This window comes from Morone saxatilis, unplaced genomic scaffold, assembly GCF_004916995.1.
Source record: "Morone saxatilis isolate NCDOM2014 unplaced genomic scaffold, NCSU_SB_2.0 Contig18, whole genome shotgun sequence".
NCBI classification, from domain to species: domain Eukaryota; kingdom Metazoa; phylum Chordata; class Actinopteri; family Moronidae; genus Morone; species Morone saxatilis.
In genome coordinates this window covers 21,793,923-21,813,291 of record NW_023339740.1, presented here as the reverse complement: position 1 = coordinate 21,813,291, position 19,369 = coordinate 21,793,923, and the positions used below count along the sequence as shown (strand labels likewise).

Genomic DNA, 19,369 nt, shown 5'->3' with positions numbered 1-19,369 from the left:
TGGTTAAAGGTAATAAACTGGTATGAAAGGGACAAACACAAGTTAATATACAATATCTACAGTATTTTACCTCAACCTGTCTTAAACATTAAAATGCAAAATAACTTCTGACAACTTGATGACACGATGTCCAACTCACCTCAACTATTAAGAATGTGCCTGACATGAGACAACGTGTTAAATCTGTCTAAAACCTTTTGGTAAATTAAACTCACAGCTTTCTTCGATACTGCAGTTCTTCCATCCTCTTTGCTGTAGGAGGGAGTTTTCTTGGTCCTGGAGAAGTCAAATATCTGTCTCTCTTTCGGAGTCTCTGAACATCTCCCCTGTTTGCAGTTTATGGCAGGGGACTAAAATTTAAAAATGAATTATTGGTTAAGTACAAGTGATGACAAACCACATCATCAGTGATAGCCTATTTGCTTATGTACAGGTTTTGTACCTGCTTCTTCATGACTTCTGGAAGCTGAGTGGTTTTCATTGACGACATTTTCTTCTTCAGATCAGTTAGCTCCTTCTTCAGGTTTTCCTGAGAGCAAAGAATTAAGTGTTCCTCAAAAGTTAAGTGCAAGCTGTTTCAATAAAAAGCTAAAAATCATCTAAAGACATACCTTCTCTGTCACTTGTGTCTTCAGCTGTATCTTCAGCTGATCATTATCTTTCTTATGCGTCAAGAGATCCAACTCCTGATTTTAGGTTTGGAAATGTCAGAATATAATTTATCTAATCATCATCTCATTTTTTACTTTAGTAAACACTGATTCATGATTGTTCTGCGTCATACCAGTGATTTCCGATAGGCAACAACCTCCATCTCTTTCCTCTTGTTCTCAGACAGCTCTGCATCTTTTTCTTCAACCATCCGGTCATACTGGCTCTGGTAATAACAAGTCACGCTGTACATAGACTGTTTCAGACAGCAAAACATATACTTCATTAACCTTACCTTGTGTTTTTCCATCAGTGCAACCATATCTGCTATCTTGTGTTGACACTTGAGTTCTGTATCTTCCTTTTTCTTAATGGCCTCCGTTGCTGTTGTTGTGAGCTTCTGCACCTGTAAGACAGTGTTTTTATTCAGTTCTTTCTTATTCTTAAGAGCTAAAAATGTGGTAAGCAACATAACGTTGTATAAGTAACCTCATTCTCAAGCTCTGCTGCAAAGATTGATTTGGACTCAAGATCCTTCAGCACTTTCTGATGGTCTTCCTCATTCAGTCTTTTCAAATGTTCAGACTCCTCGTGAAGACCGTTGATCTAAAGACAAACACAACCATCTATCATACAGGGCTATACTTTTACTTTGAATCTTTCATATCAATATTAAGAACTAAAAAACATAACACCATACCACAATTTCAAGTTGACTGGATTTTGCAATTTCCTTTGCTATTTGTTTGTTAAGCTTTTTATTCTGAAAATATAATAAAAGTGAAATGTTAGCTAAATCAATAACAAAGCCATCCTATTTTATATTTACAGTTCTCCTCACATACCTCTTTCTGACATTCCTCCTGGGCTTTAAGTTTGATTTCAATTTTTTTCCTGAAATTGCAGAGCTAAAAAAAACAAAACAATTTCTTGTTACTTGCAGGAAAATAATAAGCAATAACAGAATTGTCAATTTTCTGTTTTACAATCACCTTTGTTTCCACAGCTTTTATTTGTTTTTCTTTTTCTGCAATTTCCTTCTGCAGATGTTCACACTATACAAAAAAGAACAAATAAATCAGTATTTAATACTTTCAGAACAACATCTTTGTGTCATGTGATAAATGATTAAGTTAGTTACATTTTCTTCCATTTTCTTCTGCAGAGTCTCAGCTTCCTGATATTCCCCTTGGACTTTGGTCTGAATAGAAGTTACTTCCTCTCTATTTATTGGAAATATAAAAATCTAAGTCTCTAAAAGTTCACAATGTCAAAACTCTTTAGGTCTCTTAGCTGTGAACTTACCGTAAACACTGGTTTTCTTTTTCTAGTCTTTGAATTTCGCTTGTGAGCTTCACTGCCTTCTCCTCACTCGCCTGAAGTTATATTTGTTATTCACATGATACAATGAGTAATAAAACAAAACTGACATCTAACGCAAACAGCCACTGTACAAATGAAAATGATCTATCACATTTAATTAGACAATTCAGACCTTCATGTTTGCCTCAATTGCCCTCACAGTAGAAGATCCACTCTTAAACTGCTGCTGAATGGCTGTCTTCTCCGCCTGCAGCTCATTAAAGTTGGATAACAGCTCTTTGTAGTGTGCTCTAAAAAATGACACATATTTAACATTAGACATTAAGAGTATAACACTTTAATATAATATTCTACTATATATGCTTAGTGAATGATCGGCTATTAAGAACTTACTCATGCTGCATAATGTCTTTCCTCAGTTGCTCCATCTCAAAGGTGTGTTCTTTGTTTTTCTTCATTTCAGTAAACAACCGTTCCTCCAGCTCCTGCACTTTGGTCTAAGGGAATATTTAAAAACAAAACAAAAAACACAATGAAGCTATGTATTGTATATAATACACAAATCCCTGAATATTTTTATAAAAACATTTTCCCATAAAAGGTGTAAGAATGGGTAAGAGATGATGACTGTAGCAAGAAAATGAAAACCATGTAAAAACCCCTGTCACTGTGGACTTCTCCTTTAAGTCTTCCATAGCCTTTTCAGCAGATTCACAAGCCTTCTTCAGTAGTTCACTTTCAGCAAAGGCAACCTCTGCTTCATTCTGTACCAATAAAAAAAGGAAGAAGTTAGAGCGTACACTTCACGTATCTGTATTAAACTCTGAGGTGAGGTTTCTATTTGTATCACCTTTAATAGCTGGGCTTCTTTAGTTTTCCTTGAAAGCTCAGCTGTGAGTTCCTCCACTCTGACTTCAGTGACATCAATCTTACCCTTCATGGACTCGAAGGATTTTGAGTTTCTGTCCTAAGAACAATAACAGCATACCAAGAGTGTCTTCAAGTAATCTTCTGTAGTTCAGACTACAATGAATGTCATAGAAAAAAAGAATATACTCCTCTAGAAGATTAAAATACACCTTACCAGTTCATCTTCAAGGAATTTGATCTGCCCATCTTTCTTTGCACTCTCCTCCATGATCTCTCCTGTTGGGTAAACGATTTTCTTTCAGCCTGACAGAGCAGAAAATAAAAATATCTACAAATTTCACTCAGCGAGGCTTTTACCTAAAAGTGTGCTCCTCCTTTCAAGTTCCTTGCTGCTTGCCATGAGTTGATCCTCCAGTTCCTTGGCCCTTGAAAATAAGTCATAACAACAACACAACGGCGTGAGGAAAACTTGTGTTTAATCAGGACGATGCCATGAATGTTCAGGAGTTAATTATACCTCTGTATCTCTAAAGCAAGTGAATTCTGTAGCTCTTGAACAGTTGTCTGAATCTGCTCCAGCTTCTCTGCTTGTTGATTTTTAACTATGCTGAGCTCCTCCAGGTTTAAGTCTTTGCTTTGAATAATCTCTGCATATTCTTCTTTACATTGTTCCAGCATTGCAGCAACAGCTTCACGGTTTTTCTGAGGGAAAGAAAACATTTGAATCAAAGCAGAAAGAACACAACAGAGCAGAGTTTCACTGAACACACTCACCTAAGTCCACCTTCCCGGGTCTTTTTTTTTACAAGCGCTGCACTGCAGTGTGCAGTTCTTGAAGAAGAGATTCCTGTTCACTTTTTGAACTTTTGAGAAGTTCATGTTGTTCATCTGTAAGTTAAAACATACTTAATGATATTATCTTTGCTATAGTTTTCTAATTACTAAGTGTCATAATGAACTTACACTGGAGAAAAAAAATTAAAAATACTTTAGAATTCCTCCATAAGGCTACTTTTCCCCCTTTTATTATAATGTTTGCGACATTGCACACACAAGAAATAATAACTATGTCATTAGTAATAGTTTAGATAATTACTCTGTTGATTTCACAATCAAAGTGGTTGTAAAGTATACGATAAAACCAAGAGAACCTAGTCATGAGCTCACGCTGTCATTGCTTACCAGAGGAGAATTCGATTATCACTTTAACTTGATTATTTTTCAAGTTACAAGATTTGTATGGCAGCAAAACACTGTTGACAAAACACTGAATTTTGTTTCACAAGAAAAAGAAAGAAAAAAGATTTACATAAAGCTATAGATATGTTGTCTTGAAATGTAATAACGATCTCACTTGTTGCTTCTTGAAGCTGTTTGCAGTGCTTCTGGGTTTCATGGACGTCAAGCAGGATTTTTTGTAGCTCTCTTTCCTTATCCTTGAGTTTGGTTTGAAGCGCTGCAACCTGTGAACGCAGTAGCAATCCTTACGCTGTTTCTAAACTTGTGGTTACATTAAGTTCCCAAATAAATGTATCTGATGAAAGCTTTGTTTTACTAACCTCTTTCTCTTTCAGGTTATATTCTTGACGATATTTCTCTTTTAGATCGTCAAACTGCAGCAAGCCCTCTTTGACTAGAGAAAGATAAAATGGTTAATTATCTTGCTGCTGGACATATTCTCTTGCTTGTTAATGTATCAATAACTCATCTACGTCATTTAAGGTATATTTTATCCTTCATGTTATTTTCAGAGTTAGAGTTGCTGTTGTGTTGTGTTGAGCCTAGTCTCAGACAAAAAGAACAAAACCTTTCTGCATCTCTTGTTGATCAGCTTCTGCTTGGACACGAAGGCTTTCGAGTGCTGCAGTTAGTTTCTACAGAAAAAAAAAGTTATTTGTAAACTGTCTATCAAACTTTATGTCCTACTGTTTTACTAAACATTATTATTAATAAAACAAAACTTAATTATGATATAGATTTAGAGGTGTTTTACCTGAATACTTTCACTATTTTCCATAAAGAGGTGATGTGTTTCTTCTCTTTCAGATTCAACTACAAAATGTAAAGACCGGTTATTAATGTGTAATTATTAACATAATGTGGCTCTTAACATAATAATTCAAAGCATTTACTCACATAAATGCATTTTGTCAGCTGACCTCTGGAAAGTATCTTTGAGGATATTACACAAGTTCCTTGTTGCATTGTTTCTGGATATAAAATGTTGAATTTCATATTAGAAAAATATTTTATATAGACAAAACATTTGTATTTAAAAATCAGATGACCATGTCTGTGTGGCGTTCACACATCACATCTAGTATGTCTCTTTTGAACAAACAAAACCCATACTTGTTTCTCAAATCCTCATTTTCACTGATCTGTTCCTCGAGCTTTACGCTGAGACTTTCATTTCCAAACTGTAAAGACAGAGCGCACACAAGTGATACCACTACATATATGAAAGGGTGTTAGAGCACGCTGTTCCTCTATTATAAATAATCCTTTAATAAAAAAAGAATACTGTATGTATTTAGAGAGAGAGAAAGACAGATAAAAATGTGTCACTGTGGCACACACCTGCAATTCTTGAATGGCTTTGCGCTGCGTTTCAATTGTTCTTTTGTTTTCTTGAAGTCTCCTTTCCTTCTGCACCGTATCAGTGTCAACTTCCACCTTCCAACACTTAATTTTCTCAACTTCATCAAACAGCTTGGAATAAAGCCGTCCAGGATTGGTTTTATTCTGGGGATTTTTCACAATGATGGGAAGTAAAACTGACATACTTTAGAAAAAAAACATGCTGCAATGACCAAGTCTCTCCTATTCATGCTTTATGTTTTTCTACACTGGGAAATATCACCTCATCTTTTTCCATCGGTGGCACGACTTTAATCTTGGAGAAGTCTTTAAAGGAGAAACAAAAAAAAAAAACAATTCATCATAAGGTTTATGAAACATTTTTGTGCTGAAATGACGGAGCCAGTGTTGTTTTAACAGAAAATACCTTGTCTGGTTGGTTTAGCTGGTGCAACCGTGCTCTGCATGCTCTGCTCCGTGTCTAAACATTTACTGAAACCCTAGAGGAAAACAGCAATTACGCTTAGTCATCATATGTATTAACGAAGACTACACCTGCCTCCATTCATTAATGCGTTTAACTTACAGCGAGGAAAACAATGCCCACCAGAGTGCATAAGACTTATTATTATGCCGTGTGACTGTCAGTGCTGAGCTAGCATTAAAGTGTTTTGCCTTTACTGTTCATTAACTAACTTGTTGGTTAGTTTAACTTACCTGCTGCACTGTATTCATGAAATCACCACAACTCTTGAGGATTTCCTGAGGTCGAACAGCAGATACCTGTCCGTTATTCACCCTGGGAGGCACTAACAGTTTGAAGTTAAAACTCCTGTCTCTCTCCATCCTGAAACCACACAGATAGTTAACTGTTACAGCTTCTTTATTATAAAGTAATGTCTGTTTATGAGCCTTTACTGAAGTAAAAGTACTAATTTAATTCCACACATTTAATGCTCCACTACAATATATAGAGTTTTACTGAATATGGAAATAAGGTTACTCAAGTAAAGTACAACTTGTTACATAATGTAACGTTAAGTAATAAAAAATAAAAAAATAATGTTACAGAAACGTTAACTTACTTGACTATTAGCAGTTAAACGTGCTTAAAATTAATAGTTTAGTTTACTGAGCTTGAATTGTAACGTTAATGGCAAAGTGAGACTTTATCGAGACGGATATATTTTTTTTAAGTATATAACATTCATAATAATAATAATAATAATAATAATAATAATGTCAGACAACCTTCACATTGTTTCATTCACCCAGTGACTGCACATTACGTTAACCGTTGGTTAGGTTAACTAACAGTTAACAGTAACCGTTAGTTTGCTAAGAACAATTCAGTTTACCGTTACTGTTAGCGAACCCACCTTCAGTAACTCTGGGCTACCAGACATTAAAACATTTACGTTAATGTTGTCAGGACGTTAATATGGCAGACAGCAGCCGGGTAGTTACTTACATGTCGATGGTAATGTTGAATAACAACCTTTTATATACAGTCAATGATATTATCAACCATTTACTGTAGCCAGGTCAAAACGTTAGCATCAACTGCTGTTCAACCGTCCAGTGCGGGCGCGAGGACGCCTGTTCTTTGTAACGAGACGTTAACGGTTTATTTCAAACTGTAACGGCCAGCAGGAAGATTAACGTAAATCCAACGGGCCAAAATACATACGGAAAACAATTAATATATGGATACTAGTTTGTGAGGTGGTGCATAAAGGCTACAAATTACTGTCTAACCCAGGAAACTTGTGAAATGTTGATTTATGTTTTCCTGTAGATAAACTACTGATTGATTTAGTAGCGAAGTCTACATCTCTCAGTACCGTTAACTAGCGGAACTTGACCTTCGCAATATGGCGACCGCGCAGACGCATAGTGAAGGCACACAATGGGTTATCTATGTTTCTAACGTTATATCTATGGTTTTCAACCATTGACAGTATATTTCACTGCTCACTTGGGACTAAAAGCATGTCCGTCCATAGTCTGTTTGTCCCTTAATAATAAATAGCCAAACTATACCAAAATGGTATTTAACAATAGCCTATATGTAAGATTAAGATAAGTCAGCCCAAGCACTTCAGGCCATCAGCCAGAGAGATAATAATTCATAATCATAAATTCTGAAAGGAAGAGTCAAGCCATGCAACTAAAGCCTCCTTTTTACCTCCTGTTTGGTTTGGTTATATGAACAGGACATGCATTATTCAAGGCAAAATGAAATGAAAACATGTGCAATCATCTCTGTGTCCCTGAAATTCAGTACAGGTCTATTAAAAAAAAACAAAAAAACAAACAAAACTATCACATGGAAAAAGAGTAAACATGCTGTTTGGAACATTGCTTTCTATTTTGATACAAAGGACCAATGCTCAGGTCCTTTAATTGCACTACAGGCTCGACCTGAGCAAGATACTCCTACCACGACGACCCTCTCTAAAAGACATTAGTCATTACTGTAACATCCAAAATAGGCATAAATTGTGTTTAGAAGTGGAAAACAAATGCCTTCCCATCTTTGTTATAGAATTAGTAAAACTTAGTTCTTATTAGGCAAGAGATAGACCGATGGGACTATTCTTTGATATAGCCTACCCCATCTTATTAAATGTATTAATGTGACAAGAGAAAAAAAACATATTGATTAGTGGTGAAAAGCTGTTTTCTACTTCCTTAGTAAGCCCTGGCTCTGCTGGTTGAAAGTCTGTTTTGGTTTAATGAGAAGTTCTGTATTGTGCTGATTTGTATCTTTGAAAACTACCAACAATAGATTATAATATTCAACCAGTGAAAAACAGTCAGAGGTTATTTCTGTCTGCTATGAAGCCTGCTTTGTATTGTGTGAGGAGGCCTGTTATTGTTTTCATTTTTACTGTGGTTGTTATAAAATCGCAAGAGCATAATTTGATAAAATGAGTTAATGCTGTGGAGGCGTTTATTTTAATAATCATAATACAACAAGTGTCACAAATGACTATACCGTAAATATAACAATGCACTTGCTTTATAAAGGACAAATTACACAATACCGCTCTAGTTTCTGAGAAAAACAGTCTAGTGCATCTCTAAAGAAATGTTATGATCTCAGATTTATGAGAAACACAGAATACAGTTCAATACAGATTCTTGCTAAATGACAGTTTATTAGATTTTCTGGCATGTGTTCAATATACAGTAACTTGCAGTCAGTGGCACGTTTTCTTATCATGTGAATACACAAAGCTATGACGAGGTTTAATGATAATTTCCATCATCCGTCATCAAAAAATGAACGATAAAAACATGTTTAAAACAGAAATCTAGAATTAGTATGAATATATTTGTGGAATATACAATAGTGGCACCAAAGATGTTTTAAAACCTTCCAAAACTGCACAGTGCTATCAGGTCCTTGTAAACAGGAAAATGTCTTTAGAAATGTGTTTATTAGTTACACACTTTCACAGAGAATGTTTACGGACTTGTTCTCTACTGAAAAATAACTTTAATTATCTGATGGTACATTTTAGAAGGTTAAAATACTATAAATGATGTGCTGCAGAGAAAGTTACAGAGAGGTTATTGTGATACAATCTGAGATTTAAAACACAATATCCTAACAATATAAGCGACATAAAATACTAAACAAACACATATAAGAGTCCCTATAAGTTTATTAGAGGTATTTTATGTGGATTGTTTCATTAGAGTTTAAAGGGATTTAATAGATGTGTAAAAGTTTTACATCAAGTTGCAAGTGATGTTATGAGGCTAGGATTTTTGTGGTGGTCTTCAAAAACATACATTATTAAACATTTTGTTTTTAATAATAAGAATGTTTATCTGCTGTCCTATTTTTTATATATATGCACCTCAGAAATAAACAAAAATGTAACTTAAAGGTCTAGTGTGTAACATTTAGGAGCATCTACTGGCAGAAATAGAATATAATATCTGTAGATATGTTTCCATTTGTGTAAAATCACCTGAAAGTAAGGATCATTGTGTTTTCATTACCTTAGAATGAGACATTTTTATCAACAAAGGTAGCAAGCAGGTCCTCTTCTATAGAGTCCGCCATGTTTCTACAGTAGCCCAGAATGGACAAACAACACTTGCTCTAGATAGAGCAGGGCCTTTCAAAGTTTTCACGAGTTTTGTGGCCACTGTAGTTTCTAGGGCGAGACGAGGGGGTTGTAATCTGCAACTACACAGCTAGATGCCACTGAATCCTACACACTGGACCTTTAACATAGTACAGAATATTAGACAGTGTCTTCTGTGTTCCCAGCTTCTGCCACCTCCTTTGCAGCACTGCCCCTGCTGAACTTTTGTTCTCTACCACCCACCCTGGCCTTCCTCTCCTCTTCTTTTTTCTCTTTGTCCAGCAGTCGATAGTTGAGTCCCATCCCTGCAAACAGGAAGACACTGGAGACGATGAGGAGGATCCCACAGCCCTGGTATGTGTACTTGTAGTCATGATAGATGTCTTTGAACTTCCCTGTGAAGAAAAAAAAACAGTCACATTGAATAATTTTTTAGTCACTGTCAACATTAAGCTGTGGTAAAACTACACAGAAATAAATTAAAATTAGACTATGTTCACACTGCAAATCTTAGCACTCAAGATTTATTCCTTACTTTTTTTTTGTTTGGCTGTTAACATTATTTTTAAAATGTGGCCTATATCACATTCTGGTGTGAACAGGTCAGTGTCCCGCGTGACAAATGTTGATCTAGAGTGACATTAAAGTCACATTAATTCTCATATGACTGTTCACACTCAGATTGCAAAAAATCAGACCTGTATTTGAGTTGGACCTCCTATGAAAGTGGCCCAAATCATAATTGAAATGATCAGATTCCACGTTATTTATGCTGTTTACACTGTTGTTGGCTCACATATGAGCTAGAAAATCTGATTTGAGCCGCCTTCAGTGTGAACGTAACCTTAGTGACAGTGAACTGATATACTCACCAAGCAAAGGGGGCCCCAGCAACACAGGACCACACTCCACAATAGTGACCAGCCCAACAGCACTGGAGAAGCGCTGAGTTCCCACCAGGTCCATCAAAGTCTCAAACAGCACTGAGCTCAGCCAGCCAAAAGCAAACCCAAAGAAGATGGCATAAATCACAAAGCCTTTGTAGTCTACCGATATTGGTGCTAGAACGTGGCAAACACCGTTGTACAGCACAGAGGCAGCAAAGAAGTACTGTATTCTGGGCCGGACCCACTTGGTGTTAGCCACAATGCCCATTGAGGGCCGGGCAACCATGTCAACAAAAGCCAGCACAGACAGTAGGAAAGCTGCTTTCTCTTTAGGGATGTCTTTACTCTTTGCATAATTACTGAGGAACACCAGTGGTGCAAAGAGACCAAAAAACATGATAATATTGCCCATAATATAGAGCAAAAAACCACGGTGCTTGAACAAAGAGAGGTCGATAAAGCTGTTAATGGTCTGTGATACAGTCCTCCTCTCTGTGGTCTTCTCTGCAGGTTTGGGTTTTGGTCCTATAGGCCGCATGAGGGAACCGGCAACACAGCAGTTGAAGAGGAGGCCACCCAGGATGAGGAAACTTCCTCTCCAGCCAAACTTGTCAAACAGCCAGGTGTTTATAGGAGCCATGGTGGAGAGAAAGACAGGGCTGCCAGCCATGGCAATCCCATTGGCAATAGGCCGCCTCTTGTAGAAGTACTTTCCAATCATAGTGAGGGCAGGGTTGAGGTTGAAGGCCAATCCCAAACCTAAAATAATCAATTTAGGAAAAAGTATAAATGTATGAGTTGGAGAATAGGGATTTGAGCATTAAACAGTGTTTGGAGATTCAAAGTATTTCTTGATGTTTTTATTTTTGAAAAAAACACTAGGTGGCAACAGTGCACAGTAAAAAAAATATGTGACTCATGACCAAACTTAAAAATATAAGACAGTTAAAATTAGGTACCTCCCACCACACCAATACAAAAGTATAGTGCTTGAACAGAGTTGCAGAAAGAGGCAGCAATAAGGCCCAATCCAGACAGACATCCTCCCGCCATCATAACAGGACGACTCCCATATTTATTAACCAGGATGCTGCTGATAGGACCTGAAGAGCAAAAAAAAAACAAAAAAACAATGCACATACACACATGTTAGAAGCTCTAAGACAGTGATTTCTATCCAATCATCAATGCACAGTTCTATATTTAACCACCAGAGAGCTCCAGTGCCACAGCTGTGTCTCAGCAAATTCAAACAACTTCTGCAATCATCTTTGTCAGTGCTGCACTGCAGTGGATGTGTTCTCATGCCATTAATAATGCGATCTGTCAGAAAAACCATGAAAGCCGTAATGAAATAAGCATTTATTTGGCTCAGGGATTCATAAAAATTGACAGAGGTATAATTTGTTTGTGGATTCTTCTTAAATGGACTTTAAACGCATCTGAAATGATTATTGGAAGTACCTCTGTTCAGACAAATGTATAAGTGTGTGTGTTCTGGAAGGGAGTTGAAGGGACTGGTGTGTGTGTATAGGGTTAAAACAACAACTTCTTAAGTACATATTTTTGCAATTTTGACACCTGGTGCACTAGTTCCAAAGACAAATAGTAAATCAAGGTATTCATATGCACGCACCATAGATTCAACAATTCAAGAAAATCACTATGACTTGTAAACAAATGACTAAAATGCACTTGGGGGGGAGGGGGTCAGGTCACAAAAGACCATCTCCATCTACAGCTTATAACAACCAGCCTAAATGAGTATGAGGAACCACATGGAAGACACTTCTGCCTTCCTGCCAAATCCCTGCACTACCCAATGAAACTAAATAGAAACTGACAGTTTTTGTTTAGAGGTTGTCCAGACTCATTTGCCAGCACGGTGCAAGACAAAGGGTTTTTAAATTGTAATGCAGGCAGTCTCCACACTAGCAATGAGTTCTTTCCTTCCGCCTTGCAGGGAGAGTTGCTTAGGATAAAAAGGTTGGAGACAGACCAATGTAGAATATTATGAATGTAATGAATCAAAAATTGAAGGAGTACAGAGGTACGCAACAGTAGGCTGTTAATGAACTTCTCCTGCTGATGTGCACAGAATGTTTAACGCATACGGTAACAGACTCAGATGTCATCTACTCACAGCACGGACAAACATTTCCTCACTTACTTACTTTCAATTACCATGCATAGCTTGCCTTCATCTGTGTATATTTACATCTGAACATTTGCATTAATTAACAATGTTACACCTGAACATGCATATTGTGCGCTCTGTGGTCCATAACTTGTTCAGATAGGTGCATATCTTACTTTTTCAGCCATGAAAATGTGGTAAACCCACACAAGTTTGGAACTATTATGTGCTACTACTGATAAATAAAACACTAAATAATAACATAAGTAAAGGGAAAGACAAATTAAGCATAATCAGATTTTCTCAGTGACCTTTAACCACTGCAGGGAATTTGCTGCTGAACCACAACCAGCCTTGATTACTTCATGAGGAACACCATACTTCTGTTGTACGGTAATGAGCTTAAGTTGTACGTGAAGTTTTGCTCGCCTTTGACATGTAACACTGTTGTTGACACATAAGTTATGTAGCACAAATAAAATATACAATAGAGAAGAATTTAGATGTAATATGTTCAACAATATGTTGAATGCAATGGATGCAATTCTGGATTGATAAAACAAAAGTTGCCACTGTTATTTTATTGCCTGCACATCTTGCAAATACATTTTACACTCAGAATATAAAATTTGATACAAAGTAGTTTTATATGGTGCACTATTTTCCACTTCACATCAGTTTGGCACACTAAAGCAACTTTTCTGAAACTTCCCTGAGATTAAAAAAAGATGCCTAAGTCATCATTTTCCTAGTTTATCACACGTTAGAGTAAAGAGAACTGCAGTGTTTTGATTTTAGAGCAGACAGTCTTGAGGGACAAGGAGAGCTCCTTTGAACTCTTGTTCTCTTCGTGATGAATATCACGGACATGAATAGACCCTTATCATCACCTAACTGGCCAGACCTGAGTGTGTGACATCACCCAGCGTCTCTCATCAGTGCAGGAACACAACCAAACCCCCGGTGGTTTCCACTCTCAAAGCACAAGGGGAAAACAATAAGCGGGTATACAAGGCTAAAACCCATTCATGTGCTCCAGAGACAGATAATGTTGCACTTTCATAAACAACACTTCAATAGATGAGTCACAGTATTGTTTTATCTCTGTATGAAAGTTTGATTTAAGCCACTCTATAACTCTGAGAATCTGTGGCCTCTTTGTGGACAAACCGAGGCTGAAAGGCTACAATGCAAGTCTGTTTTTGATTTAAAAAGCAATGTATTGACTTTTAACTGAACACTCCAGGAATAAATCTTTTACAGTTTTGCTAAGAGCCAGAAATTGATTCAGTCTATAAACCTTCTTGATGTGCTAAATGCCAAGTGTTAACAAACCCATGTTTGGCAGGTTGCATTTTGGGTAGAAGCTCACCTCCGCCGTACATGACTGCTAACATGATGGAAGAAATCCAGGACACCTGGCTGCTGGTCACATCAAAGATCGCCTCAATCTCTTTGAAGAAGACAGTGATGGACTTGGGGAACGCATAGGAGAAGCCAATAGAGATGAAGGCCCCAGCTACCACCATCCATCCCCAGCCACCTTCAGGTGGTGTGTAGCCTTGAGGACCACCGACAGCAGGTGCCATTTTCACTCACAAAACTCCTCTTTAATTTCAGTACGTTCTATAGATGAGGACCTGTTCAGGAGAGAACAAAACAGCAAAGAAAATTTGTTGATTTGTTTTTGTATATTTTTAGGATTTCTGTTAACTATTCATGAGCCAGAAGAACTTAAATGTAAAAGATTTGAGTGAAAAGATCCATTGATAGATATATCAAATTGTAAAATTTGTTGACTTTGTTTTGTCCTCAGTTTTGAAACATTTGACATCTCAGAACATTTTTCTATCGACTCTGTGAATGGAAAACATCAGCAACAGTTTAACTTGTGATCTTGTCACACATTCGCCTGTAAGGTGCCTGGCAAATGGTTATAAAGCCTTTCATCAACTGAAATCAAACTGGACAATAAAGAGAGGAATTGCAGAGACTAAATATGAAAGGAATCAATTTTCTCACAGTTTTAACAATCAGTGTTTCAAGAAAGTCAAAAGAAAGTCAAAGTAGGATGTTTTAACCCGTTCGTTTCCCATTTACGTCCCCATCTGTATCATTGCAGTGCATTTTGGGTGTTTTTTGCATCATGTAAGTTTATTATTATATTATATATTATATTACACTGTACAGTAGCTAGTGTATATATATATATATATATATATATAGTTTATTGTATACAAGTATGCCTCCCACTAGGGTATATATGTTGTGTTTTAGGGTATTTTGTTTTCCAAAGACCATGAATGTGGGAAGATGCTGCATACCCGTTTAACTGTTGGTGAAGGTTTTCATTTGCAAATTTGATGCAAAACTGTTCAGAGCTGCGGATGTCAAATGTTTCAAAGCTGGGAACAAAACACTGTGTTCACGTCAGACAGACAAAATGACAAAGAATGAATACAAAAAATAACAAAATTGCTTCTGCAGAAGCAAAACCATTCTCACCCTTAAATTATACAATTATAGTCTTGTTTTTATCTTTTCTATCCTCAGTGGTGCTTGTCACGTCTTTTGAATAAAAAAAAAAGATTTTACCTCCTATGTTGTAGATATCTATGTTGATTTGTGTCTGTCAGTGTCTTCTTCCACCTGTCTCATGGCCTCTAACCTCTCTGTTGTGTCTCATTTTCAGTACTAACTGACCAAACTGGCCTTCTTACTCTCTGTTAGTAGTGGGCTTCTTACTTGTTTCACCACCAACATATGCAACAGTCAGTACAGACTCTATATACTGACCTATACGTATCTCTGAGTCCCTCTGCTTTGCTGACACCTCATGTGTATTTGGTAAGTGATCAGATTTGTCAAACAACATTTCCTTTACTTGATATACGAGTTTAAGGAAGATGTTTTGCTTTGCTTTGAATTGCTTTCTGTGTGTATTCACTGAGCTCCCACCCGCTGACCTCACACAGTCTCACTTTAGAGGTGATGAATAAGAGTCCATCTGCAGAGTCAAACAACTTACTGTATTGTTTACACAGGGGAGAGTATCCAGAGAAAACATCGATCAGACCATGAACACAGGTTGAATTCACACTGCTCAATAGCTCAGAGCTATGCTCAAGAGTGGGTGATGATATAGTGTTTTTCAGCCAAGGAGGACTTGATGTGGTTGATGAATTGGTTTAGTACTCTGAAAACTTATTGGATAAGCCAGTTGTGTGCAGCGAGTAGTGAATATTTAATGCATTAAAGAACATTTGTTATTGAACTGGGATTTTAGCTGCGGCTATACAGCTATAAATGTGCCTCCTGCATTATTCTACAGATGCAATAGGTAATGGAGGTGAAGTAAGAACTTGTCTCTTATTTATTCAGACATTAAGGGTCACTGGAATAATAGTAACCCCTTGGGTGTAACAAATTAAATTCCTGGGTAGATATATATAGATAAATATATATAGTTAACATATTTGAGCATAAACAAACTGTACAGAAACTATAACATAGGGATGTTTGCTGTTTCAAGCTTTTACTTTGAACAGCACCATCAGGGGAGGTGGAATTGTTAGGATAAGCTATTACATACCGTGTGTGCCTATTGTTTAGTTATGTAATAGTGTTACAGGTCTACACAACTGAGGATTTGTAAGACTGACCAACAGTGTCAATGATTAACAACTGTAGTGCATTGGAATTGCTTATGTGGTTTTTCCATACATTGAAAAGAGAAGCTCGATATCAGTGTCTGTGTTTAATAAATAGCTGGTGTAGTTAGCTTAGCATAAAGACTGGAGGCAGGGGAAAACAACTAGCCTGCCACTGTCCTGTCCTAAGTTAAAACGTACAAGATACAACTACACTAATAAACATGTATGTCATTTGTTTAATATGTAGATGTATAAATGACAAATTGTGGTTTTAGGGGGAGTTGCTGCTGAAACTAGGCGTATTTTTTTTAGGTCTTTCTCTCTGTTTTCACACTGAGAAATAAACTGAGAAATATTTCCTAGCATGTTAAACAATTTCCAGTAATTGCTTTGCTCCTTTTCATTTGTTGTCAAGTTTAAAGGTGTATATTTCTAACTCCTTAGAATTTTTCAGTCATGTAGTGGTTCATTGTGACAGTTAAACTGTTGTTTTGATAAATAGAAGTAGAAGGTGGATGTTCTGGATTTCCCTTTACACCCGTCACATTTCCCACTCTTGAAAATTGAAGGTCTGCATAACCACATGAAAAGTTGGTTGAAAGATTTTTTGAGAACAGTCACTACACATACACCAGTCGGCCTCTCAAATAGGACAGTATGCTGGGGAAATGTTCTTCACTGGTAGCAGAGACAGTATTTTTAAAGAATGAAAAATTCAGTGGTTGACATTAGATGATGAATGGAGGAACGCCTTAAGACAGACAAGACTCCAGATAAAATGGCAAAACCGCCAAAATAATGAATAAAACGGATCATTTTATACTAAGGATTGATTGCTTGGCTCTACAATTGAGAGAAAAGTATCAAACAATTCAGTGAAAACTGCAGAGTTGATTCATTTAAGCCAGTTATAGGAGAGTGAAAATCAGCAGACAAATGGACAGAGGCATCAACACTAACCCCCTCATATTGTAAAGGTCTAAATAAAGCAGTCAAAGTGGGCAAGTGCCACTTGACAACCTACACATACCAAGCAGGGTGGGCTCAGCAGAGGACATTAGTAGAAACACAAGAGGATTTGCAGTGACTGCTTAAAAGACTGAATTTTCTTTTGAATTAATTTGATTAACACGGGTCACTTACTCAAACTACTGTTAAGACCTTGGGGTTGGTTTGTGAAGAGATGAAACCCTGTTGTAGGACTTGCCCACATTAGCAGAAAGAAAACTGAGGCAAACGACTTTTCTTTATCATCCATGTATTTAGAGACCCCACTTCTACACATTCTCTCAGGAAAATATTCCCTTTAATTTGTTAAATTCTGATTTTGTTTTAGCCACAATGAAATAAATAGGTAAAACAAAATTATCTGGAATAATGTTGAATGAACATGAGATTTTACATCTTTGGCAAAATGTTTGTGCTTCTGGCGAAGGAGTTTTCATTCATTCTCCCTGCAACCATGCTTTGGGCCTCTTATCAACCAAGGTTTTCAACACCACTTGTTAGAGCTAGTGAATTTGTCAGATTAATTATAAATGAGAATCACACACTAAATATTTGCTCAGGGAAATTGCACTCTCACATAATAAGTATTGTTATAACACTGACAAAACTATACATCTTTCATGAATGACCAGCTGAAAATGTACTACTTATGCAAGTAATTATTTTTAAGTGATTTTTGGCAAATGTTAAATGTGCATAGTGTGTGTGTGTGTGTATGTCAAGCCTCTTACCTTGGCAGGAGCTCTTGAACAGGGCCAGATGAGCTCTGCAGATAAACAGCAGTCTCGGAGGCACGTTAACACACTGCAGACGTCATTGAATGGGACTGAGCGTCTATATCCACTGTGACAGTCCAAAAGTTGCCAGTGGCACCTCAACCTCAGTCTTCATCTGTTTCCAGTAAATAAAGTAAAGCTGAAAAGTTGAGTTCATTCAGTGCCCAGATCAAACAGTTGGACGATCTGGACACTATGGTGCTAAATGTTGAGGTCAGTCAGGTTCTTATTGGCTGTGGGAGGCTTAGTGCCGTGCCCCTACAATGCTTTCTCCACCCCTCTGTCATGTGCTGAGCTCACACAGAAGGTTAGAGTAATTCACTGCATGGCCCTATACTATGTCTGACCTGAGAGGATATCAGAGAATGTCTGCACTCCAAGAGATAAGATGCTTTCTAAGACTCTGATTTCCTGCATTAGCTGATTTATCAGTGCTTTTCAATTGAGTATTGGCTCTTGCAGCTATATAAGAAATCCGGTTACTTAAACAACAGACATTGTTTACCTCAAGAAAGATTTCTGAACACTTCAGGGGTCAAATCTGGTTGAGCTTTTCTCCCAAACTCCCGGAGGAGCTATTCATGAGTTTGTAACATGGCTTGGGAAAGGAAAGGCCTGAGTACAGGAGGTTATTGAAACAGTGTGTATTTGCAAAGTGCCTTTAAATTCTTGACACCCTTGAAACATTATTTCCCTTCATACGTTGTTTTATGTTGTTCCCCTAATTTTTCTATTCCTATAAGGACTTTTATTGGTTTTCAAACAAAGGATGCAGGAGAGCAACACCCCACGTACACTCCAGGGCAGAGTGTGAAGAATGGAAAAGGATGTGGGACAAAAACCTTCATATTTGCCCACTCAAACACACACACACACACACACACACACACGTTTAATTACATGTATTTATGCAATCAAACTTCTAAAAACGGACACTCCAAAGAATTGCCACCATAATGGCGTAGTGGGGTCTGTGTGTCCCTGTGATCCTGGAGGCTGTGTATTGTCGGGGGCAATAGCTCATGGTAGGATTTCCCAACGCAAATTGGTCCAATGGGAGGGGCCAGACTAAGAGCAAATTCAAAGACCCTGTATGACTTGGCCAAGAAGGAGATGCAGCACCTCGCCTGGAAAAGGGAAACTGGAGCCAGACCGGGGAGGAGATGTCACCTATGAACACCTGGTGGCCGGGCTCCAGACTTGTGTTTTGTGTTTATAATGTCTAAGTGCAGACATGAAACAGTAATGTCAATGTAGTGACCATCATTTTTTACATGTGTCATTGTGCGCCGTCACTAATAGGATCATGTTTTCATATGTGTGAAGATGGTTAAGTTTTAATCTTTTATGGTTCAAGCAAGCTAGTCTATCGCTGTCT

The 19,369-nt window shown here is 37.3% G+C and overlaps 2 protein-coding genes across 2 annotated transcripts in view; both read right to left on the bottom strand.

Moving 5' to 3' along the window:
- The window catches only part of sycp1 (synaptonemal complex protein 1), an 8,126-nt gene extending 1,089 nt beyond the window's left edge, over positions 1–7,037 (bottom strand). Inside the window, 30 exon segments of the mRNA XM_035661146.1 lie at positions 216–350; positions 443–529; positions 612–686; positions 785–877; positions 947–1,057; positions 1,141–1,257; positions 1,352–1,414; positions 1,497–1,559; positions 1,644–1,706; positions 1,793–1,874; positions 1,957–2,027; positions 2,147–2,264; positions 2,368–2,471; positions 2,634–2,738; positions 2,825–2,941; positions 3,059–3,120; positions 3,202–3,269; positions 3,362–3,546; positions 3,629–3,732; positions 4,199–4,307; positions 4,404–4,477; positions 4,652–4,718; positions 4,838–4,896; positions 4,981–5,054; positions 5,197–5,264; positions 5,425–5,589; positions 5,708–5,751; positions 5,852–5,924; positions 6,142–6,271; positions 6,896–7,037. Coding sequence (XP_035517039.1) covers positions 216–350; positions 443–529; positions 612–686; positions 785–877; positions 947–1,057; positions 1,141–1,257; positions 1,352–1,414; positions 1,497–1,559; positions 1,644–1,706; positions 1,793–1,874; positions 1,957–2,027; positions 2,147–2,264; positions 2,368–2,471; positions 2,634–2,738; positions 2,825–2,941; positions 3,059–3,120; positions 3,202–3,269; positions 3,362–3,546; positions 3,629–3,732; positions 4,199–4,307; positions 4,404–4,477; positions 4,652–4,718; positions 4,838–4,896; positions 4,981–5,054; positions 5,197–5,264; positions 5,425–5,589; positions 5,708–5,751; positions 5,852–5,924; positions 6,142–6,271; positions 6,896–6,897 — 2,688 coding nt within the window. The 5' untranslated portion in view covers positions 6,898–7,037.
- A 1,531-nt stretch (positions 7,038–8,568) lies between these two features.
- Positions 8,569–18,185, bottom strand: slc16a1a (solute carrier family 16 member 1a). The gene is made up of 5 exons (XM_035662699.1): positions 17,947–18,185; positions 13,927–14,194; positions 11,377–11,520; positions 10,403–11,176; positions 8,569–9,925 (listed from the first exon to the last, which is right to left on the bottom strand). The coding sequence occupies exons 2-5, from the start codon at positions 14,141–14,143 to the stop codon at positions 9,690–9,692; spliced, it is 1,371 nt and encodes a 456-aa protein (XP_035518592.1). The 5' UTR covers positions 14,144–14,194; positions 17,947–18,185; the 3' UTR covers positions 8,569–9,689.
- Between the last annotated feature and the right edge of the window lie 1,184 nt (positions 18,186–19,369).

Excerpts from the sequence above, each read along its gene's own strand:
- slc16a1a (XM_035662699.1), bottom strand. The coding sequence starts at position 14,143 with ATGGCACCTGCTGTCGGTGGTCCTCAAGGCTACACACCACCTGAAGGT. Across the intron at positions 11,177-11,376 it reads TTGTATTGGTGTGGTGGGAG|GTTTGGGATTGGCCTTCAAC; the intron begins GTACCTAATTTT and ends TGATTATTTTAG. Across the intron at positions 9,926-10,402 it reads GCTGGGGCCCCCTTTGCTTG|GGAAGTTCAAAGACATCTAT; the intron begins GTGAGTATATCA and ends TTTTCTTCACAG.